Raw genomic sequence first — 25,373 nt, 5'->3', positions numbered from 1 at the left:
AGTTCAAAAAGCATGCAGAACAAATGTAAAGTAACTTCTTTTCAGAGGAAACATCCCAGAAATCAGAGCACAAAAAGGACAACAAAAGATGTGATTCTTTTCAACATTCTTCACTTGCCATGCAGTCTCTTTTTAGCACTTAAAAGGTGGAATAAGCATGCTTGACTGCACAAATTAAAAATATTCAACACCAGTTACCTTCACTGTCAGAAACAGCACAGTTCATGTCATCTACAAGGTAAGGGTCATCTGGTTTATACACATGACTCCTGGGAAGGTCCTTCTTATGGTGGTCCTGCACATCTGGAAGCGAATGACTGGACCCATACTGGTTTCTCACATCATGAGCATTTGGAACACCAGAGCTCCGTCCAATACCTACAGGTTTACCGACAGGACTGATTGGACTCTCTTCCTCTGAATTCTGATTGCGTATGGGTGGCCTTCCACTGCGGCTGCTTCGCTGAGAACGCTCCATGGCATCCCTCTCATAGGATTTACTTCTGTGACCTGAGGCATCTCGGGAAGATATCTTATCCATGCCGTATCCTGTAGACCTGGACCTACCAGAACTGTACATGCGATCTTCTTCCTCAAGACCCTCGCGACTGGTGCCATAATATTTCTGCTGGTCATATGCATTCCTTTTCATACCATATGCTAATTCGTCCTGTTTCTTAGACCTGGACACCACAGTACAACTGCCTCCTGTTGAAGTTGTCATCGTGTAGGACGCTAGGTCTGCCTCCACATCCCGAGCTTCCTCAATAGGAGAAAATTTTGATATTTTCTGCTCCATTCCCTGTTTTCGGTGCTTACTACGTTTAGAAGAGACAACGGCAGGGGCAAGATTTTTGGGTGAGACTTTGTGACTGCTCCGTGAAGAGTGTTTGTAGTCATCATAATAATAAGATCCTCCGCTAACTGTGGTGCTTGTACGACTGTCTGCTGTGTTCTGGTAACCCATTGTTCCAGTGGGTCTACCATAAGCATCCACTGACTCATCTTCAGGTCTACCATAGGGACTGCCACGTCCAGGACCATTCTCACTGCGATATCGCCCACCTACAGGTGGACCTAGGGCATCAGTGGCTGGACCAGTGTTGTCTTTTGTCAACTCACTGATGTCATCTATCATTACATAATTCCTTGGAATGTTCTGTTCTAAGTTAGAGGTGTAATGTTCATCTGAAACATAAGCAGATGTTGGGCTGTCACCAGAGTGAGTAAGGCCCGGCTCAGAGTGGCGATATTGTCCATACGCATTGCTGTAGGCAGAACCATATACTGTTTCTGGAGCCGACGTGGCCACCGAGACTGCTGGATTGCTGATGACCTCATAATTTGTGGGAAGTTTTTGCTCTAGGTCAGCCAAAGAGGTTTGCCTTGGCCTTTGGTGTACTGTGAGGATATCAGCCTGGGTTGGATAAGATAGTCCAGGTTGGTATGAGCTGTGGCTAGGATATGGAAGGCTTTGGCCTGGCATAGGCTGATTTGGTGGATGGAAGGCCTGGTGACCATGCTGATGCATGCCAAGGTCTGTTTGGTAAGAGGTTTGGCTATACACACGTGAGGAATAGTTTCCCTGGTTCTGGTAGCCAGGGCCTGGAGGAGGGTGGGGCTGGAATGTGCCTGGCTGGGGAGCAGAGGATGATGGGTACTGAGGAGGTTGGAAACCAATCTGATGGTAGGAGCCTGGCTGTTGTGAAGATGGTTGATTTTGAGAGTAAGGATAAGACATATAGGAAGAGGTTGAGGAATACTGGGATGTTGCAGTAGGATCGTTAGTAAACGGACTCATTGGCGCAGTGCTGGGCCTTGAAAGCAAACCATTGGCATCAAAGGTTGCTGTTGCAGTTCCCATCCTGATGTTGTTGAGCTCACTGTCTGACATGTAGTCCCGAGCATCGCCCATACAACGCAAGTAAGCCAGCTCTCTTCTCTCCCGTTCCTTTACCATGGTCTCCTTACGCTGAGTGATGCCCAATTCCAAGTAACGTAATTTGGCATCAATCTCTTTCTCTTCTTCCTCCAGTTCGGCTTGCTGCTTCCGTAGCTTTGATGACTCTTGTTCCACAGCCTTCAGTTCACTAAGCAAGCCTGCTTTGGTGACTCCTTGTGCAGGTCGAGGCAAAACCCTCTGGGGCATGCCAGGAGAACTGTAAATTTGTGCTGGAGTAACTATGGGGACCGGAGACTCTTCGGGAGGGGGGCTGGGAAGAGTTCTCTTTACCTTCCTCATCACAGCGTTCTGCTGCTGCAGGGTGGCCATCTGCTAAGAGAGGCAAAGACACATCAGCAGAATGAGCTATAAACAGAATGTGTTTATGTAGATTAGGCTCATTAATGTGCGTCAGTATACACGAAGGGTTTGCATACCCTTATTTAAGAACTATGAAGATTGATAAAAGTATAGTCAAGTACTTAATTTTAATTGACCTACACGCAGAACAGGAGCAATATCTACATGTATATTTAAATGAAAGTACCATGATTTTATTATAACAAGTAAGTGTCATTTTAATATTTTGTGACTGTCAAAGAGAGAATGTATAACTTTGGACAGTCATTACAGTCCGATTGTCTGATCTATGCAGAATCGTTATCATTCTGTGTATTGTTACACTTATATTTTGTGTAGAAATTATTGGCTAATTTAGGCATAGGTTGATTTGTAATTCTGAGGGGGAAAAATTACATTTGTTAATTTACAACTTTCAGCAGTCATCTAAATTTTCATATTTAGAAAACTTGAAAAAGTTGTAATTTAATATTTTTCATAGCTGCATGCAGTAAATCGCAGAGAGCAATATCAATTTTAAAAAATCTATATGCCTGTCTATTACTTACAATTTAGTTGGCATTGGTCAATCCATGATGATGGTTGATGATTAAAAAAGTACTGATACAAATAAGATTAATATTTTTAACTATAATTATTCCATATGATTTTCAAAGTAATATTAATTTACTTAAGAAGACAGATATAAAAAAGAAAGCTAAGCATAACAATGATGTATCCGTATTCTATGTCTTCCTGGCAACTCTTAAGTATTAGATAGCCAGAGAGAGAGAGAAGGAGAGAGAGAGAAATGAGCAAAAAAGGGTGGAGACTCCATAGAGGAAAGAGTACTGAAAAGGCATGGCGAACATATTCCTTTGGCAACATTCTCTGCTCTGTTAGATGTTGTGAAGCTATTGTCACATGCCAGATAGTTTACTTTAATACTGCAGTATATTGCACATTTTAATTTTGATTACTTTTATTTTTACAAACATTTGGAATACGCTGTACAGGACCTGCACCATCTAACCCTATTCAAGTTCAATGCAGGATTTATTCATTTAGGGTTTTTTTTGTTGTTTTTTTTTTTTTTTTTACTTAGAACTGCACTAGGTAATTTTCCTGTCAATGCTCCCAAAATAACAATCAAAAAGTGCTCCATACCTGACTGCTGGACACAGCTTGCTGATGATATGGAGAAAATCTGTTCTTTCCAGGATCCTCTGATGTGGGGCTGAGAGGCTTTGGATCAGACATGGAACGTTGCACACTTTTTATCGGTCTTGGTAGAGACTGTTGGCGTTGTGGCGATTCAGCAGTGAAAGCCTTTTGCTGGGGTGTGACATGGGCTTTGTTTAGCTTCTCTTGTGAGGCAAATGTTGTCTCCAACATACGATGAGGAGACAATGGAGACACTGGGGAGTACAGAACCTGAGGAGATTTGGGGGGCTGGCGATGACATTCATTTGGTTGTGGCTGATAACCGATTTCCAAAGGGTCAGGTTTCCGTCTCTCAAACTTGGCAACTCCTTGTAGTCTTGGGGAGTTTGTCTCACATGTATTTGCACTAACTATGTGCATACTTGTAGAATATGGACTAATTGTTGTGGGGACACTGAGTTGAGGAGCAACTACACCTTGAGAGTGTGACTCTGGTTCAGTCTGACAAGCAAGACTTTCCCCCTTGTGGGTCCTCTCAGGAGCTGCTATGTAATGTAATAGGTCAACTTTTGAACTTTCTACCATAGTGATATGAATAGCTGGCGAAACCCTACCAAGTTGATCAGGTTCTGTCTGGCATGAGGAGTCATTTGAGGTTTGAATAGCTATACTTGCAGATATTGCTCTTGATGACCCATCTGATTTAGTCTCACCACTGGAGTCTGAGTGCTTTGAAATACGTGAGCGCCGGCGCCTCACTGGCTGCTGGTCCCAGTCTGTCTGGTCCTCCTCATCAGTCTGCACACTGCAGTCTGCAATGCGTCTTGTTCTCCTTCGGCGGTTTATGAAACGTTCCTCTCCATCTTCATCATCTGTTTGTATACAACTGTCTGCTATCTTCACAGAATCATCTTCTGTGCTGTCTCTAAGACGGGGCATAGAATTTTGCTTCTTCATAATCTTTGAGTCAGCTTGTTTTTCGGTGCTTCTTAAAGACATTTCTGACACAGAACTATGAATAGGTCTGGCAGACACCACAGCTTGGACCACTTGTCCATCTTGCCAAAATTGAACAGTTTGTGCATCTTGTTGAATAACCCTTCCACTCTGATCACAAATGAGGAAGCCTTGAGGTGGTCCTCCGCCAACCACCACTCCTTGTATGGCACCCTGGGCAGATGTTGCTGCTGCGGCTGCCGATGCTGCGGCTGCTTCCGCTGCTGCAGCAGCAGCTGCTGCCTCGACTGCTGCTGTCTTTTGCCTTTTCTGCTCCTCCAGCTGCAGTTGGAGTTGCTGCTGCAGAGATTGAATTTGTTCAAGCTGCATTCTCTGCTGGGCCAGTTGCTCTCTTTGCATTATAAGCTGAGTCTCCCGCTCTGCTTGCTGTTGTTGTAGGACCTGTTGCTTGATGGTCTGCAATTCTTGAATTTCACGCTGAACAATTAGTTGTTCTTTTTCTCTGTGTCGCTGAAGCTCCATACGATCTCGCTCAAGCTCCTCATGAAGGCGCAGCTGCCTCAATTTTTCCAATTCAACACGCTCTCGCTCTAGCTGCAGCATGTGTTCTTGTTGCTGACTCAGCCTTTCATCTTCTTTATCTTTTTGAGCATCAGTAGGAGGAGATAATTTTGACGTAGAGCCAGTAACACAGGTTGTGATATTACCATGTGTCAAAACAGGGTGTTGGGGTTGACTGATGGATTGAGCCTGAAGATGTGTTTGGGTTAATGATAATGGTTCAGTTTGAGCAGGTAACTGCTGTGGCTGCATCTGTGCTGGTTTGACAGTTGGAAGTTGTCCTTGACTTTGAGATAGAGACATTTGTGAAGTATGTTGAGTCTGATTGGTTTGTTGAACTGTAACAGGTAACATACCAGCTCCTAATGTATTTTGCGGTGAGCCAACTTGGGGTGGTGGAATTATTGGAGCTGCAGTTGAAGGCTTTCCAAGATACATGGGAGTTTCATCTTGTGAGGTGCTTAAAGTAGAGACACTTCCAGAGGTGGTGGTTGTGTATTGGTTAGGAGGAGGATGTGGATATGTTCCTTGTGTGGCCACTGTTGTTTTGGGATTAATTTGAGGCAACCTGGTAAGACTAGCTAATGGTACAGCAGTTACACCGGTAGGGTATGGCCTGTAAATTCCTCTAGGCATGGGGTGAAGAACAGGGCCTGGCTGGGTAGTAATTGGCAACGTAGATGCTATAGGAGTGTTTATGGTAGAATAAATCATGCCATCACCTCCTCTCAAAGCAGCAGGATACAGGGCACGTATACTTGCCTGTCTTGCATTTATTAGGTTTGTTAGGGTTTGACCATTTGCCAAGGCTCTTCCATCTGTGCCGTACATCAGGCTTGCTCTTATTGATGCTAGACTTTGCTGAAGATTTAGCCTACCTAAATGCGCACCTCTACCAACTGCATAAGGTAGCAGTTCAGGATTATGCCCAAATCGTGTTGCAAAATGATCTACTGTGTTAAGCGCGGAACACATCTGATTAATTTCCCTTGCAGTGGTTGCACTCAATTGAGCTAGATTGGAGTCATGTGGTCCTGTTATCTCCTTTGACCCATAGCTGTAGTCGGAATTGATATTTGAAAGTGAACCATAACGCCGCATGGGTAATGTTGGACCTGCGATATCTCCTTGGTGACGCAAATCAGTGTATGATCCATACTGAGCTCCCATGCTGAAGTATCCACTATCGTAAGTTTGATTGATATTGCTAAGATCTACTGCCATATTCCCCTTAATATTCATCTGGCAGTGACTAGCATCAGTCATTGTGGGTAGATTAGTATCAGACATGGAGGGTTGTATTCTTCCCGACGGAATTACTGGTGTTTGGTATGTTTTATTTTCTTCTTTAACACCCTGTGTAGCCTGAAGTTGCTGCTGTTGACTATTATTGTAATGGGCAGGATGAGAAAGGGTTGGTGCTTTGGATGTCTCCGTGATTGTTTTTTTATCAGGTGATACTGTCGTTGGTTTCTGAGTGAATGACCCTGCACATGAACCAGGAAATGGCAAATTGTATACGACATCACAACATGCAACTTGGTTTTCTGGTTTGATCTGTCCAGTTAAATCCAATACTTGAGGGGCGGGAGGAGGATCCTCTTTTTTTAATAGCTGAGTCACTGCTCCTGCCTGTGATGTTTTACTCTCATCAAGTTGAACCATCATAACATGGGGCTTTCCTGTGGACAGATTCATTACTGTCGGCTTATTTTGGAGCTCTAGAGCGACCCCACCATAAATTTCATGAGGGGCATTACATACAGGTTGGGTAGCTAATGGAGCAACTCTCGCTGTAACTACAGGTTGTGAACTGGTTGTCTGATTGACTACAAGATCCTTTTTAATCACAAGGGGAGTGTTATTTGCTAAATTGAAACGGGCAAAAGAAGATTGCTGTTGATGTTGCTGAAGCTGCTGCTCAAGAAGCTGTTGCTGCTGCAGGAGCTTTTGTTGTTGTAATTGCAGTTGCTGCTGTTGAATGCCAAGGTTCTCAAGGCAAGCATCAATTTTGGGAATAAATGGATCTGAAACTGGTGTCTTACTCTGGGATAAACACACAGCTGATCCCACACCCTGCCCCAAATCTACACGATTTTGCAAAGGATCGCCATAGACAACTGCTTGTTTGGGTTGAGACAAGTACATAGAACCTGCAACTGTTACACTTACTGTTGTTGAGGCAGATACATGTCGCTGCTCTTGTGCATTCAGGTTCATGATAAGAGGTTGGACTGCTGTTAGCCGAACAGATGGCTGTTCTGTTCCCATAGAATACCTTCGTGAGTCGGAAGCTAGGGATGTTAGATCCATCCCTTGCTCTGTCATTATAATTGGGGCGGATCTAATTGGGGCTCTTAGATCCACAATAGTAGTTGGATGGGGTTGGCTCTGACCCATGCCCAATGAGGTTTCTGTTTTACATTGAGATATATTTTCCATGGAAAATGAACCATGACTCTGTAAACCACTGGAAACATTTGTTTTTTCAACATTTTGACCCATGTGTGAAGAATGTTTTTGGGACTGCTGGGACAGATGCATTTGTGGTAAAGGTGGTGAACTTGCGGATGATTGCTGGGAGCTATACAGGGTTTTATAGCTAACCTGTGTAGGTGATGATAATGGTGAAGTGGATGAATTTACAGTAACAGGCTTGGCAGAATTAGGTGTTGCAGACCCAAGTGTTATTGCCATCACTGGTGAATCTTGAGAGGACTGTTGTCGTACAAGACGAGGTGAATTAGACCTTGGAGCTCCATGGGAAGCTATAGTTGTTGATGGACCGCCAGGCAATGTTGGCAACTGCCTACCACCACTTCCCGTGGGACGTACAACTGGTGAGTGTGTTGGGCTTTGAACAGGAGAAGTGGTGGGTGAGGCTTGTGGGCTGGGACCTTTGAAAAGGGAGAAAACCTTATAGGTTAGAGATGATGATGCAGAGTCTGGTGATGCCTGTGCTGGCCGTTGTGAGCCCACACCAGCTGCATTTCGAGTTGTAGCAGTGTGACTGCCTTGCATTTTGGTTGTGGTAACTCCTCCAACAACACCTTCAATTTTGGCACTCTGTGACACCAACCTATTTTGAGTTTCTTTTGATAGATGCCCTGCATGAATTCCTGATATACGTGGGTCATTTCCTGTTGTGGAGAAGGACATTGGTGCAGAAATCTGGGTTGGACTAGATCCTGGGGTTAAGGCCGAACCAGTTTCAAGGTTTGCATTTTCAGTTAGAGAATGCTTCTGCTGTGCAACATTTTTTCCTTGTTTCTGAAGGAGCTGGGCTTTCTTCATCATTTCCTCATAAACTTCCTCAGCGCTTTTTAGTGTTTTATCAGCTGAAGTCATAGATGGTGTCTTCTCTGTTGGAGAGTAGAGGGAGGTAAAAGTTGGAAGATTATATTCATTCCCAGATTTGTAGAGCTTTCCTCCTATGATCTCAAAACCTTCTGCTTCAGAGTCCATTGAGGGTGAGTATTCAGAACATGATGACCTGTGAAGCTCTTCCATCTCAGCAGCCTGTCTCAGTTCCTCAGTTGGTGATGCATCCTCAATTGGAGACAGATTACTGGGAGGTGTTTTGGATCTTTCCCGGCGTCTCTGTGCTCGTAGTTCCTCCTTATCCCTTTTTGTTTTTCTAGCAGTACTTCGAATCCTTTGTTGTTCAAGATCTCTCATTTGTTCCTGTTCTCTTAAGAGCTCTTCTTCCTCTCTGAGTTCATCCTCCTCAGAGGAGTCCTCAATGGTGGGCAGCAATGGCCCATGTGAGCGATGTCTGGCTTTTCTCTGCTGTTTTGCTTCCTCTAGTCTTGCTCTTCGACTAGGGCTGCTGTCGCTGTCATCCTCCATGGATGACACAGATGTGGGTGATGTTCCTGAAGTGTAGCTGGGAGTGGTAGCAGGTAAAGTGGATGAATATTCTCCTTTGGATCTCTCTTCTGGTGAACCTGTTAGACTTTCCATCTCTAGTTCTGGTTCTCTTAAGTCATGCTCAGCACTGAGTTCCATTTCTCTGTTATAACTGTTAGTATTATTTAACTCAATTGTCTTAAAGCGGCGAAGACCCCCAGCCATCACAACATCTTCCTCTTCTTCTGCCTTATACAACCCTTCTGATTCTTTGGCTGCATCCTCGAAACTACTAGAATGGTGGGGGAGTCGCCGTCTATCTTTGTTTGAATCCCCACTTGTTTTATGTCCTTTTTTAGCTTTCTGGTCTCCATATTCCTCATCTTCATCGGCACTCATCTCCATGATTTGTCTCCTCATAAACTCTTCATCTGTTAAATCTTTATGTGACTTCTTTTGTCTTACTGGCAATGGCGAGAGACCACTCTCACTGCTGTCTTCCACATAATCATGACGAAGCTTACAGCTGAGCTCATCATCTGATTCATCTCTTGCTGCATCATCATCTGGACTAATGTCACGTCCCTGTCCAACAGATAGCGAATAAGGCCTATGCTTCTGGTCCGATGCAGCCTTTGACTCCAATAGAGGCTTCATTGATGTCTCTAACTTGGTGATTTCAGAGGAAATGGGCACACCCCTCTCATTGAGCTTGACCGCTTCTTCATGAATCTGACCAATAATCTCCCCCTGGTATCCAGAGATCCCATCTGAGGAATATCCAGTGTCACTTAAACTCTGTGTACTTGATTTTATGTAATCCTGAAAGAGGAAAAAAACATAAGAGTCAGAAGAAGAAGATGAAATACATTCATTTTTCTTCAATCAAATACTTGCAAGTTAAATTACAGCCCCACCTGTGTTATCAAACTCAAGAGCATGACAGCTTTGAGCATTTCTCTACATCAATGCACTATACCAAACACACATGGTGTCTCTAATATGAATATATTAGAGTATATTACAGTACATGAAGAAGAACCATAATTATATGATTACAATTTAAGATCAAATCAACCAAAATACTTTACACATCACATTTCATATTACAGTTGCCTCCAGGATTGCTGACTAGTGGTCATAGGATGAATCAGGTTGCCAATGTAATTAAATATCCAATAGAAAAAAGAATGTAATTTTGGTTGATTTTTTTTTTTCATTCAATGTTGCATACAGACAAATAAAAAATTCAAACACACAGCTCATAATACATACTTTTAAACAAAAATCAGCAGACAAATGGCATTCCTCTACATGCTTGATTGTGCATTCACTAATGCATTCTTCGAGATATTGAAGAATACGGATCATGCTTGGAATGCTGAAACTGTTACCACAGTTTTCACAAAGTTTTAACAAAACGCTTCAGAAAACAAAATAAGGAATACAGTTTAGAAAAATGGGCACAGAACAAAAATGACATTTGAATTTTCAACGGACAAAATGTTCATATTAATATTGATGAACATGAATGTAATATGTGATAATGATAAATACAGGAAATGAAAATTGTCAATCCAAAAATAAACACAAAAAACAATACAAAAATATTTGTGATTTCCATTATAGCACAACAACAATAACTTCATGATAGGACTAAAAAGCTAATTAAAAGTAGCATTACGCAATAGAAAATGATGAAGTGGATATAAAAACTACACATCCCTTATGTAAATATTAGATTTCTGTGATGACTATAAGGATGTGGACAAACCAAACCATCCAATCATTTATCCACCTTTAATAAGCACTATTATCTGTGCAATTCAATAAAAAAGATTAAGACAAATATTTTCTGCTGTGTTCAGAATTAACTAATCACAACTAAAACTGTTGATTGGAATCAACATAAGTCTGCCACAATTCAAAGTGATCCTACAGCTCCTGTGTTAAACAAAAAAATGTTTGTATGCTTTTTCTGACATTTTTGTTGAGACATTTTATAGCGCAAGTCATGGTCTGCAGGACACTCGTTGTTCAAAGGAATCATTTGAGTCTGAAAATGGGAAAATGTTAATGTAGGTAGAAACCAGGCGTGAAAATTTTGACTGTAATTTCAAGTGGTATGTTTTGCTGAAATATAACAATACTCATCACAAATAGCTCACCATACCTACAGTGAAGCATTGTGATCGAAGCATCACGCTTTGTGGATGTTTTTCTTTAGTTAGAACATGGGCCTTGCTTTGAGGGAATTACTCTATATATTAAAGACCCTTGAAATGATCAGAGATGTGTCTGGACGTGGCATTTGAAAAGGGGTATGTAGATGTTTTATATCAACTGTAGATTACTTTGGATGAGTAGAGATGGATATGAAAACTAAAGCATTATGTATCTGGAGAAATTGTTAATTGACGAGTGATGATGATGATGGATGAAAACATCAATATCATGGAGCATGAGTTGAGGATGAAGATGGATTTTAAAAAACCAAGCAAAACAAAAATATATTCAAACTGATGAATTGTAGAAGAGAAGGCGAGGATTCAAGCAGCTCACGTCTCGGTGTCTTGACTTTTGCAGATCTTCTGCTATCTTCGAGTCTTTTGGTGAAGTGACAGCCTCTGACAAGGCTTTCTTTGGTGAGGCCTTGACATCCTCCTTTACAGATTTAGCAGGGATCTTGGTCTTTTCCTGGTTTGGCGTCTGTTTGCGGGCCTGAGGTGTACCTGTGGGCTTAGCCTGGGTAGGTGCTGTTTTTGATGAAGTTGGTGGGGCCTTGGAATTGGGTGATGCTTTAGGGGTGAATGCAACCTTGGCACTAGACAATGGACCTTTAACCTGAGCAGTGGGCTGAGCAGATCCCTTTGCCGGAGATTGCCCTTTAGCCTGGCTCTGTACTTTTGTTTGGTTACCAGACTGAGCTGAACCCTTATTTTGAGCAGGGCCTTTATTTTGAAATTGTCCTTTACCCTGGACAGGGGGTTGTGCTGAACCCTTGCTTTGAGATACTGATTGAGAGGAACCCTTGGCTTGAGCAACAGACTGGGTAGAACCCTTGGTAGGAGGAGAAGCCTGTCGTATTCCCTTGGTTTGAGGGGACTGCTCAGCCTGTTTCATAGGAGAAGCAGGGCCACTTACTTGGGGACCAAGTGGTTTCTGTTGCTGCTGAGGACCTGTGGGCCTTGGCCCTGAACGTGGAACAGCGTCCTTCTGCTGAGGTGGTTGCTGATTAGATGCTGCAGGACCTGGAATGTCTCCCAAACTTCCTGACAGAGCCCTCTGTGTCTGGCAGTTCAAGCAGAGCCATTCTTGTTTCTAAAACACAAAAGAAAACAGCAACAATGAATACAGTAAGAAATGCAAATATTTATTTTATAATGCATACAATGCTGAGCTGGCAGACCTCTATTGAACCTGTCTAAGTGTGGCCTTTGATCTGGTTGAGATGTTTTACTAATTTGGCAGTAATAGGCACCTTCAAACAGGGTAATCAGAGGAGGAATGCTGTATGAATACAAATTCAAATATATGTCACGATAGACTGGCCATTAGAACTTCTTTGGTGCATAGAGCATCTGCTGTACGCACAACTACAATTTTTCCTGTTATTTGAAATGAGCATTATATTAATATGTGAATATAAATACTGGCAGAGCTAAAGGACTGGGCGAAAAAAATAATAACGTCAATGACAGCAATTTGAACATATTCACAGATTGGATATCAGTCCAATGCAGCAGCTCAATGAAACGGGATCGTTATATTACAGGTTATGAAAGATGAAATGAGAGGCGGCAGCACCGTGTTTGTAACCCTGCTCTCTGTTTCTAAAAGGATCATGTTTGCCTGAGGTCTGAAGAGGCAGGCTGTCAAGACTTGCATAACAACACAAAACAAAGTACTGTATGTAGCACATTGAAATATAAAGAGGGTTGATAAAACTGACGAGTCAACATTTAACAAATGATTTAGATTATATATTTGAAGTAAATTGAATTAAGCTAATTACTCTCTCAAGATAAGCACTCATAAAGTAGTCTGGTATGTCCTCAATGAAACAAAATGTTATTCATGTATTCAATAAATCTGGGGTATGACAGAAATCTCTATACTACAATAAACTGTAGTAACTGAACAAGAGAAAAGGGATGTTTTTTTTTTTTCATTGAAATGTAAACCTGTTCCATATATATATATATATATATATATATATATATATATATATATATATATATATATATATATATATATATATATATATATATATATATATATATATATATATATATATATATATATATTCATTCATTCATTCATTTTCCATGCCGCTTATTCCTCACGAGGGTCGCGGAGGTGCTGGAGCCTATCCCAGCTAACTTCGGGCAGTAGGCAGGGGACACCCTGAATTGGTTGCCAGCCAATCGCAGGGCACAAGGAGACACACAACCATTCACGCACACACTCACACCTATGGACAATTTAGAGTGTTCAATCAGCCTACCATGCATGTTTTTGGGATGTGGGAGGAAACCGGAGTTCCCGGAGGAAACCCACGCAGGCACGGGGAGAACATGCAAACTCCACACAGGAAGGCCGAAGCCCGGGATTGAACCCTTGATTTTAGAACTGTGAGGCAGACGTGCTAACCACTCAGCCACCGTGCCGCATGGGAGACAGAATGTGGAAGAAAAAAAAAATCACATTGTTTGATTTTTAAAGAATTTATTTGCAAATCATAGTGGAAAATAAGTATTTGGTCAATACCAAAAGTTCATCTCAATACTTTGTTATGTACCCTTTGTTGGCAATAACTGAGGCCAAACATTTTCTGTAACTCTTCATAAGCTTTTCACACACTGGTGCTGGTATTTTGGCCCATTCCTCCATGCAGATCTCCTCTAGAGCAGTGATGTTTTGGTGCTGTCATTGGGCAACACGGACTTTCAACTCCCTCCACAGATTTTCTAAGGGGTTGAGATCTGGAGACTGGCTAGGCCACTCCAGGACCTTAAAATGCTTCTTACGAAGCCACTCCTTTGTTGCCCTGGCTGTGTGTTTGGGATCATTGTCATGCTGAAAGACCCAGCCACGTCTCATCTTCAATGCCCTTGCTGATGGAAGGAGATTTTCACTCAAAATCTCTCGATACATGGCCCCATTCATGCTTTCCTTTACACAGATCAGTCGTCCTGGTCCCTTTGCATAAAAACAGCCCCAAAGCATGATGTTTCCACCCCAATGCTTCACAGTGGGTATGGTGCAATTCAGTATTCTTTTTCCTCCAAACACGAGAACCTGTGTTTCTACCAAAAAGTTCTATTTTGTTTTCATCTGACCATAACACATTCTCCCAGTCGTCTTCTGGATCATCCAAATGCTCTCTAGCAAACCGCAGACGGGCGTGTACGTGTACTTTCTTCAGCAGGGGGACACGTCTGGCAGTGCAGGATTTGAGTCCCTGGCAGTGCATTGTGTTACTGATAGTAGCCTTTGTTACTGTGGTCCCAACTATCTGTAGGTCATTTACTAGGTCCCCCCGTGTGGTTCTGGGATTTTTGCTCCCCATTCTTGTCATCATTTTGACGCCACGTGGTGAGGAGGGAGTTGAAAGTCCGTGTTGCCCAACGCCAGCCCCAAAACATCACTGCTCTAAAGGAGATGGGCCAAAATACCAGCAACAGTGTGTGAAAAGCTTGTGAAGAGTTACAGAAAACGTTTGGCCTCCGTTATTGCCAACAAAGGGTACATAACAAAGTATTGAGAGGAACTATTGGTATTGACCAAATACTTATTTTCCACCATGATTTGCAAATAAATTCTTTTAAAATCAAACAATATGATTTTCTGGGTTTTTTTTCCCCACATTCTGTCTCTCATGGTTTAGGTTTACCCATGGGAGAACTTGCACAATTAGTGGTTGACTAAATACTTATTTGCTCCACTGTATATATTAAGGGTGTAACGGTACATGTATTTGTATTGAACCGTTTCGGTACGTGGTGATCGGTTCGGAACGGTGGCGTACCGAATAAGTTTCTGACGTAATGTAACCCTTATTTTTCGAGGCTGTGAGTCGATCGGGTTACAGTTTCTTTGTGTATATTATATTTAGTCCGTCTTCTCTACTATTATGAGGACCAACATGGTAGTATAGTATAACCCAGAAATGTCAAAGGCGCGACAACGTGGCCGCCGCGACAACGCCGTGAAACGCGGGCGTTAAAGTCAATCAGCCAATGCACACCAGTCGCAGTGCGGCCGTGTGTTAGACGCGTCCCAGAAGCGGCTCAACACGACGCACGCGAAATGAATGGCAGAGTTTATTATTTGACACGAGATGCGACCCTCCTGCGTCAATACTACTAGCTAGGATCGGGCAGACCGGAAATCACTCGTGTAAAAATACGGTGGATTCCGTCGATTTTCAAACTAAAATGCAATCGTAACCCACTTTTTGAGTCCATCAGATCTCTTGACATTGGGGTTTACCCCCGTAGACGAGAGGGTAGCCTCCCTCCGCCTTCGGATGGGGGGACGGGTTCTGACTGTTGTTTGCGCTTATGCACCGAACAGCAGCTCAGAATACCCACCCTTTTTGGAGTCCTTGGAGTGTGTGTTGGAGAGCACCCCCTCTGGGGACTCCCTAGTTCTACTGGGGGACTTCAACGCTCACGTGGGCAATGACAGTGAGACCTGGAGGGGCGTGATTGGGAGGAACGGCCCCCCCGATAAGAACCCGAGTGGTGTTCTGTTATTGGACTTCTGTGCTCGTCACGGTTTGTCCATAACGAACACCATGTTCAAACATAGGGGTGTCCACATGTGCACTTGGCACCAGGACACCCTAGGCCGCAGTTCAATGATCGACTTTGTAATCGTGTCATCGGACTTGCGGGCACATGTTTTGGACACTCGGGTGAAGAGAGGGGCGGAGCTGTCAACTGATCACCACCTGGTGGTGTGTTGGCTCCGATGGTGGGGGAAGTTGCTGGCCAGACCTGGCAGGCCCAAACGTATTGTGAGGGTCTGCTGGGAACGTCTGGCAGAATCCCCTGTCAGAAAGAGTTTCAACACCCACCTCCGGCAGAACTTCTCCCTTGTCCCGGGGGAGGTGAGGGACATTGAGTCCGAGTGGGCCATGTTCCGCACCTCCATTGTTGAGGCGGCCGATCGGAGCTGTGGCCGTAAGGTGGTTGGTGCCTGTCGTGGCGGCAATCCCCGAACCCGCTGGTGGACACCAGCGGTAAGGGATGCCGTCAAGCTGAAGAAGGAGGCCTATCAGGCCTTTTTGGCCTGTGGGACTCCGGAGGCAGCTGACAGGTACCGGCTGGCCAAGCGGAGTGCGGCTTCGGCGGTCGCCGAGGCAAAAACTCGGACATGGGAGGAGTTCGGCGAGGCCATGGAAAACGACTTCCGGACAGCTTCGAGGAAATTCTGGTCCACCATCCGGCGTCTGAGGAGAGGAAAGCAGTGCACCATTAACACTGTGTATAGTGAAGATGGTGTACTGCTGACCTCGACTCGGGACGTCGTGAGTAGGTGGGGACAATACTTCGAAGCCCTCCTCAATTCCACCGACACGCCTTCCTTTGAGGGAGCAGAGTCTGGGGACTCTGAGGTGGGCTCTTCGATCTCTGGGGTTGAAGTCACTGAGGCGGTTGGTAAGCTCCTCGGTGGCAAGGCCCCAGGGGTAGATGAGATCTGCCCGGAGTTCCTAAAGGCTCTGGATGTTGTGGGGCTGTCATGGTTGACACGCCTCTACAACATTGCGTGGACATCGGGGACAGTGCCTCTGGATTGGCAGACCCGGGGTGGTGGAGGGTGTGTTCCAATTATAGAGGGATCACACTCCTCAGCCTCCCCGGTAAAGTCTATTCAGGGGTGCTGGAGAGGAGGGTCCGTCGGGAAGTCGAATCCCGGATTCAGGAGGAGCAGTGTGGTTTTCGTCCCGCCCGTGGAACAGTGGACCAGCTCTACACCCTCGGCAGGGTCCTTGAGGGTGCATGGGAGTTCGCCCAACCCGTCCACATGTGTTTTGTGGATTTGGAGAAGGCGTTCGACCGTGTGCCTAGGGGAGTCCTGTGGAGGGTGCTCCGGGAGTACGGGGTACCGAGCCCCTTGGTAAGGGCTGTTCGGTCCCTGTACGACCGGTGTCAGAGTCTGGTCCGCATTGCCGGCAGTAAGTCGAATTCGTTCCCAGTGAGGATAGGACTCCGCCAAGGCTGCCCTTTGTCACCGATTCTGTTCATAATTTTTATGGACAGAATTTCTAGGCGCAGCCGAAGCGTTGAGGGTGTCCGGTTTGGTGGCCTCAGCATTGCATCTCTGCTTTTTGCAGATGATGTGGTGCTGTTGGCTTCATCAAGCCGTGACCTCCAACTCTCACTGGGGCAGTTCGCGGCCGAGTGTGAAGCGGTTGGGATGAAGATCAGCACCTCCAAATCCGAGACCATGGTCCTCAGCCGGAAAAGGGTGGAGTGCCCTCTCCGGGTCGGGAATGAGATCCTGCCCCAAATGAAGGAGTTCAAGTATCTTGGGGTCTTGTTCACGAGTGAGGGTAGGAGGGAGCGGGAGATTGACAGGCGGATCGGTGCAGCGTCTGCAGTGATGCGGACTCTGCACCGGTCCGTTGTGGTGAAGAAGGAGCTGAGGCAAAAGGCGAAGCTCTCGATTTACCGGTCCATCTACGTTCCTACCCTAACCTATGGTCACGAGCTGTGGGTCGTGACCGAAAGAACAAGATCCCGGATACAAGCGGCCGAAATGAGTTTCCTCCGCAGGGTGTCCGGGCTCTCCCTTAGAGATAGGGTAGAAGCTCGGTCATCCGGGAGGGGCTTGGTGTCGAGCCGCTACTCCTCCGCGTTGAGAGGAGCCAGTTGAGGTGGCTCGGGCATTTGGTTCGGATGCTTCCTGGACGCCTCCCTGGAGAGGTGTTCCGGGCATGTCCCACCGGCAGGAGGCCCCGGGGTCGACCCAGGACACGCTGGAGAGACTATGTCGCTCGGCTGGCCTGGGAACGCCTTGGAATCCCGCCGGAGGAGCTGGCTGAAGTGGCTGGGCAGAGGAAAGTCTGGGCTTCCCTGCTAAAGCTGCTGCCCCCGCGACCTGACCCCGGACTAAGCGGAAGATAATGGATGGATGGATGGATGGATGGATGGATGGATGGATGGATGGATGGATGGATGGATGGATGGATGGATGGATGGATGGATGGATGGATGGATGGATCTCTTGAGTGGTAGATAGTGGTAGTGGTTGATTTTTGTGTACTGTAACACCCCTACTCTATACTACAATAAACACAAAGACTGAGTGTAGCCCAGGAGGACATGAATTATCCTGGACTAAAGGAATAAAACCTGAACTGAACAAGAGAAAAGGGATATTCACAAGGGGGTGCTGGAGCCTATCCCAGCTGACTAAGGGCAGATAAAAAATTAAAAGCATCATGGCCAAGTACAGGTACTTTAATCCGCATAGTCATTCGCCAGAAAGTACCTGGAGATTCAAGTCCCTCTAAAATGAAAGATGTAATAAAAGTACAACCTCTGTCTCATTTATTTAGTTTGAAATGCTGATCTCCCATTTAGATTCATATCATGTTTAATTAAATAAAATGGCAAATTTACCCGTTATAAGTGAAGTCTGCTCAATGATAGCGGCTGATTTAAATAACAAAAACAATGCACCAGCAATCCTTTACAGTGCGTACCTACCTGATAAGTGGATATATCGTCATTTTTGGACTATGAGTCACAGTTATTTTTCATAGTTTGGCCGGGGGTGCAACGTATACTCCGGAGCACTTTTTATGTAACTAGGTACTAGGAACTAGGTAGGTAGAACTAGGTACTGTTTACACGACTAAAAAAAAAAAACCAAAAAAAAAAACACTGGGGACAGAATGGCGGACGAGACCCTGGCACCGTAAAGTCGAAATCACGTAATCCGGGTACATTGTAACCTGGGGACTACCTGTAGGTGTGCGTGTGTGTGTATACATGCATATATGTATCTCTATATTTCACATTCCATAAAAATCTGTTGTTTTAGCCAAGACCACAGCATGATGATGGATTAACTGGCAGGCTAAACAGACAGACTTGCTTTGTTTTCTTCTCTTTCTAGTGCTCCACTGTGAAGCTATATATAAACAGGTGCACTCTCTCAGAACTAACCATCTGTGCTGGTACTTTCACACATTAAAAAAAATCTGTGTAGAAACGCTGGTGAGCCACTCCTGCTATGTGACCCACATATGATTAGTGATTTGTAAAGGTACAGTTATGTCAGATCATCAAACCGGCTTTCATGGGAAAGACGTGTTTATTTTGAATTGAAATACAAACCGGATTCGGTTGAAGTTGGGAAATTGTGTAAAATGTCAATAAAAACCAAATACAATCGTTTGAAAATCCTTTTCAACCTATATTCAATTGAATACACTACAAAGACAACATATTTAATGCTCAAACTCATAAACTTTATTTAATTTTTCAAATAATAATTAACTTAGAATTTCATGGTTGCAACACGTGCAGTAGAAGTTGGGAAAGGGCATGTTTACCACTTCGTTACATCACCTTTCCTTTCAATAACACTGAATAAATGTTTTGAAAGAGAGGAAACTAATTCTCTCTACTTCTCATGTGGAATTCTTTCCCATTCTTGCTTGATAAACCGCTTCAGTTGTTCAACAGTCCGGGGTCTTCTTCATTTTACGCTTCATAGTGCGCCACACATTTTCAATGGGAGACAGGTCTGGACTGCAAGCGGGCCAATGAGGTAATTTAGTTCGTGTTATTTGTTAGTTTGCGTTAATTGACTTAGTTTCTGTTAGAGTAGTTATGTATTCATGTTGTTTTATGTTTCTGTGTGAATATAATTTGACTTCATGTATATATTTATCTGTGCTGTATGAAAATGATCTGACTTAATGTATATATTTGTCTGAATTGACTTTATGTATATTTTTATCTGTATTGCTCAGTTCTCACGGCATTGTCACCGCATTGTCAAGGCAAATCAAGGCATTGTCAAGGCAAATCAAGTTCTGTGATTAAAGCCCGTAAAAGAGAAACAGCTTGGTTCGTGATTTCGACTCGAGAGGGAATTACATGGGATGTTCCAAATAGGTGTTTGATGAGCTTTTTTCAGCTTTCTCAGTATTATTTGCCACCTTTCCCAACTTCTACTGGACGTGTTGCAGCCATGAAATTCTAAGTTAATTATTATTTGGCAAAAAACAATTAAGTTTATCAGTTTGAACATTAAATATGTTGTCTTTGTAGTTTATTCAATTGAAAATGGGTTGAGAAAGATTTTCAAATCGTTGTATTTTGTTTGCATTTACATTTTACACAATTTCCCAAATTCAACTGAATCCAGTTTGTATAATATACATGTTTTATTTAGAGATATATGTAATTCTATATTTGTCTTCGTGTGTATTCAATATATAGCTTACATACATCCGAAACCAATGAAATATTCACCCCAGAAATACACTCACTTGTCAACATTCAACCTCTTATAGGTACTACTTGTGCATTACATCTTTCTCCCTTTCGGCATGAATTAGCAAAATGTGAAGTGGAAGTTTGAGAAAACCAAACTGGATCACAGCAAATTATTCATGTAGAGTGCTTTAGTTGGTATTGTTTGGAGGTGCGGAATATGGGCTGTGCTTCCCACGTTTCCACCTCCTCCCACACTGTGTGCAGAAAATCAAACCAATATATAGATATTAAGGGAAAAACCCCAGAGATTGAGATTGAACCCTTGATCTAAGAACTATGAGGCAGTAGAGCAGGGCGGTAAACCGAAAATTTACCGTTACCGAAATTCTTCACGATGACCGACGTAATTTTGACCATGTCGGTAAATTTGGTAATTTAATAAAAGAAGAAAATATAGTCTTTTCATCCCGCTTTGACTCTGTGTTGTTCGGCTATGTTCATTCCCCTTTAAGAAAGCAGACAGTGTGCTTACGTTTGGAGTCACATGGTTTTCAGGAAGCCAATCAAACAGAAGCCCGGTAGGCTAACGCTAGCAGCTAACGCTAGTGGCTAACGCTACAAGTAAACGGGATGAAGTCGGGCTTAAGTTGGCTTCGCCAAACTTTCACCCGACATTAAGTAAACTTTTGATGGGTTCCAGATAGGGATGGAAAAACCGAGGCTTTCTGAAACAATGAACCACTTTTAAGACAATTGCCCTAAATTGAATCACTGTTTGACACACTGCAAGAGCCCCATCTACTGGATAAACAGTGCACGTTTTTTTAAAAAGCAAAGCAGTATTTGTAATACACGACAGTGCTAGTCTTGTAAGTGGCTCGTCCTAGATGACGGGGAGTAACTATGTATTGTTTATTTTTTGTAAAAATTACAGTACAGTAAGCACAGTGCTTGGGAACAGGAATATTACTTATTGCATACTGTAAGGATTTCCAAAATCATAAGATGTAAATAATTGAGCCGAATAAAAGAAAGGAAAGGTTTGTGAAACATTTTATTTTTTAATTAAGTATAATTTCTGGGGGGCGGGTGGATGTGTCGTATTTGTATCTATTCTAAATATCTAAACGTATGCCACTATCTAGTGTATAACAATGCGGAATGAATTTAATGAAATTCAATTGATGATATTTTTCAAGTCATACAAGCTGTTATAAATGTTCACACAAGAATTCTTATTGTTTACAAGATTTTTTTTAATACTTAATGTTTAGACTGCATGTGCAATTGTTAAATTGAAAGCTGGTAAATAAATTTAATGAGAAACTTAATTTGTATTCCATGCATTGATTCAAATTTTCAAATTATATAACAGTTTGCATGGGCGAATTTATCGTCATTTATCGTTATCGAGGTAAATCTGCTCAATTTATCGTGATACGTACTTAAGGCCATATCGCCCAGCCCTATGAGGCAGACATGTTAGCCAATCAACATCTGTGCTGCTTCAAACATTTACGGTATTTAGTCGTGATGTTTTTAAACTTTTACGTGTAAGACATTTTACAGTTTTTTTCAATTGCTTTAGTACATTTCTCAGATCAGAATTGAAAATCTCAAAACTACTAGTTCAATCTTCGCAACATCGTATCACTAGTGCACATCAAAAAAGGAGTTTCTCATTTCTTTGAACAATTTGCAGATGTTTTTGTGCATCCATGCAAATGATTTTGTACAATTCTCTGCTGTTTCCGACATTATCAGTTGCATATGTCATGATGTTAGAAATGAATGATCATGAGTCTCTATTGAACAGTCTCACCAGCGAAAAAAAATTGTCATTACTTCATTGCATAAGTCTTTACATGCAAAATGCATAGGCGTGTTGTCAGAATATGTCAACATATGTGTGCTTATTTCTAAGCATTTTCGTTCCTTATTTTACGTAACTTATTCTAACCTGCCAAAATTTGTGATAGTTTGGGACAATGTGGGTTTCCAACACTCCAACATAATCAGGGAATGGTTTGCAACCCACAACAGAATTATATTGGCGTTACTCCCACCATACTCCCCATTCCTCAATCATATAGAAGAATTTTTTTCTCCACATGGAGATGGCAAGCCAGCCTCACACTCAGATGATTCTTCTGGATGCCATGAATGCAGCATGCAGTGACATCACAGCAGATGCCTACCAGTGTTGTTAATTTTACTTTAAAAAAGTAATTAATTACATTTACAAATTACTTCTCCCAAAAAGTAATTGCGTTAGTAACTCACTTACCTGAATGTAAGAGTAATTAGTTACTTGGCAAAGTAACTAGTGATCTTTTTTTTTTTTTCTCAAAAAAAAAACAAGTCCTGCAATGTGAAGTTTAAAGGGTTCGGGGGACAGTTGGCCCTAGCCCAATTCTTTACCCTCCACTTAACTAGACACAAGGGTATTGTGATAACTAGATAGTAACCTTTGCTATGTGTGGAAGTCATTTAAAGTTGTGAATCAACCGTTAAAGTTGTTAAAATTGCTCCCGTTATTGCATTAGTTCCCTTCTGTCTACTTTAAACATGTGTAAGTCTTAAAATTGTTTCATCATTTAAAGATAGATTTAAGTTAACATTTTGTGGATTTAGGAGCATTTTAGATTAAAAAAAAAAGTTACTTAGGTTCGCTAGGAAGGATCTCTACATCACAGCCTTCCTGAGAGGTCTACTGCTTTAAGATGGCGGCTGTTTACTAAAGCATGTAGTCCTTAAAACATGTTGCCAATGCAGCTGTGTCTGTCATTTGCATCTAGTTCTATAATATGATATCTACCGTGTCATGTGGGCGTAGTTTGTCGGCTATGGCTACATTAGTCAGGTATTATTGGAGCCACCTAGCATCGCGGTTGCAACGGCGTCTTCCCCACTCCTGCTCTGCTCTCTCGTCTCCGTGAGTCCGTTTCTCTCAGACTTTTTTTATTCAACCAACTTAGTAACGCATAGTAACGCACGCCTTTCCCGCCTCAGTAACGGTAACGGCGTTGTCAAGATGAGAAAAGTAATTAATTAGATTACTCAGTACTGAAAAAAATAACGCCGTTATATTCTAACGCCGTTATTAACAACACTGATGCTTACACAGGCTGGATAAGGCATTCAAGAAGATTCTTTCCACGCTATATAGCAAGAGAGGACATCCATTGTGAGTGGATGAAAATTTGTGGCCCAACAGGGAGGAATGTCAAGATGTGTAAAAAGAATGGGGGAAAAATCCCGACATGAAGCACTCAAAGTTTAATTGTACCTATTGTCTTATGTTCACATTTCTAATTTTGCTTTTGTTTTGTTTCCCTTTGTGATACTCAGTGCTGCCTTTTGCTTTCTGTATCGCATCGACATGGTCTGTCAAGAAACTGTAAAAACAGTAAAAGTGTAAACTGAATCTTGTCCAGTCTCTTACAATCAAGCTCCCACACACAAAGGTGTCATTTGCAATGTTCATCAAAATTTAAGTACACCATCTTCAGCAACAGAGCCTTCCACCAGAGTAACTGTTCAATTGAGAGCATTGACTAAGCAATTTAACTGTCTTGTCTGTACACAATGAAACAAGAACTTGTTATTCTGACAGCACTGACATGTTCAGAAATTTACAGAAATTTAAATTTCGAGCGATAAACTAGGTATTTTACAGAAAAAAACTGGCTTTGGCAGGTAATCCATGTTGTTTTGCTACGTGTGCAACATGTTGTGAGGATGGAACAAGTAGTTTTGAGGATTTCATTTCTGATCTAAGAAACGTACCAAAGCAATTGAGAAAAACTAATTGAATGACTTGCAACCATGCATAATGTTACAAAGATTAACAATAAGATTTCATATACCTTTTGGGGGGGGGCTGTATCGATTTATAAAGAACACTTGGGCCTACTGCACTACTGTGTTTAGATAAGCAGACAGCTTTATTTACTGAATATAGGACATTTAGTACACAAGGTAACCCAAAGTTTGTGTGGCTGTACGACGCTAAGACATTTGAGAAGATGATCCAGCTAAGGTAAACATTAAAAATGAAGTATTTATGAGACATTTATAATTTCAGAGTATAAAACTATACTTGTCCTGTTGCTGTCTGTTCTAATAAATACTCCTGCATTTGTCTATATGTGTGGAAGCAATGTGCGCGTGCGTGTGTGTGTCAGGAGCAGCAGCTTGTTTGTGAGATCATCTTATTAGTGAATTGGTAACCTCGTTAAATGGCAGGAGGTTAACTTGTCTGCTCACTGAGAAGTGTACTTCACCTTGGCTCTCGACTGGAACTTGGATACTGTATACTGTAGCTGACTGTACACTAATCTGTCCAGAGGTTGCGCTAGACATTTTCGTTGTCTGTCATTTTGACTGACAGGGTCATAAAAATCCAGTCATAATCTATTTTTACCAGTCACTTAAATTTTTAAAATGATAATGATGACATATTCAATAGTATTTAGTTTTCATTCATTTTTAATTAATATTGTAACGCTTGCTTGGCAGCGAAAAATTAAACACGGAAGTTGTATTTTTCTCCCCCTTTCTTACTCTGCTTACCGCCAACACCAACAAAACAACTCCACTCCCAAAGAAAAAGAGGCAACTATATAGACCCCAATCACCAACGTCACGCAATGATATTAATTGTGGTTGTCAGCCCAAAATCTTCTAAATATATATTAAATGCATCTTACCAGATATAAAATGACTACTACATAGTCTGTGGATCGTTTGGTGCCCAGATTTCTTGTCGAATTACAGCAGTCCATCTCGCTCTCCTCTTCGGGTCTCTCAGAATACGGTAGAACTTCAAGTCTCTCCGTCTATCTTCTCTGTTACTGCAACCAACCGCCACACACTTCTTCGCCATTTTGATTATTAATGTTAACGAGCAGAAAAACACGCCGTAATAGGAGGCATGTACGTAGCGGTAATGTGTAAACACGACGAGCTGACGGACAATATGGCTGCTCCAGTCAGGGGGCGGAGTTGTGACGTCATGTGATTGGGGTCTATAGACAAGTTTCCTGAGCGAAATACGGGCGCCGACATCTTGGAAAATGTCTGCTTCGCACTTC

The 25,373-nt window shown here is 42.7% G+C and overlaps 1 protein-coding gene across 6 annotated transcripts in view; it reads right to left on the bottom strand.

Annotated features, from left to right (window-relative positions):
- Nucleotides 1–25,373, bottom strand: part of bsnb (bassoon (presynaptic cytomatrix protein) b) — a 138,540-nt gene that overhangs the window by 25,515 nt on the left and 87,652 nt on the right. For 4 of the 6 annotated variants that reach the window (XM_057847277.1, XM_057847279.1, XM_057847276.1 and 1 more), the window contains exons 4-6: nucleotides 11,375–12,133; nucleotides 3,449–9,634; nucleotides 199–2,275 (exon numbers count right to left, since the gene is read on the bottom strand). In XM_057847277.1, the coding sequence (XP_057703260.1) occupies nucleotides 199–2,275; nucleotides 3,449–9,634; nucleotides 11,375–12,133 (9,022 nt within the window). The remainder of the gene's footprint in view (nucleotides 1–198; nucleotides 2,276–3,448; nucleotides 9,635–11,374; nucleotides 12,134–25,373) is intronic. The other 2 variants (XM_057847280.1, XM_057847281.1) reach the window with 2 other exon arrangements.

The sequence above is a fragment of the Corythoichthys intestinalis genome, chromosome 9 (genome assembly GCF_030265065.1).
Source record: "Corythoichthys intestinalis isolate RoL2023-P3 chromosome 9, ASM3026506v1, whole genome shotgun sequence".
NCBI lineage: Eukaryota > Metazoa > Chordata > Actinopteri > Syngnathiformes > Syngnathidae > Corythoichthys > Corythoichthys intestinalis.
This window is presented reverse-complemented; position numbering and strand designations above follow the sequence as displayed.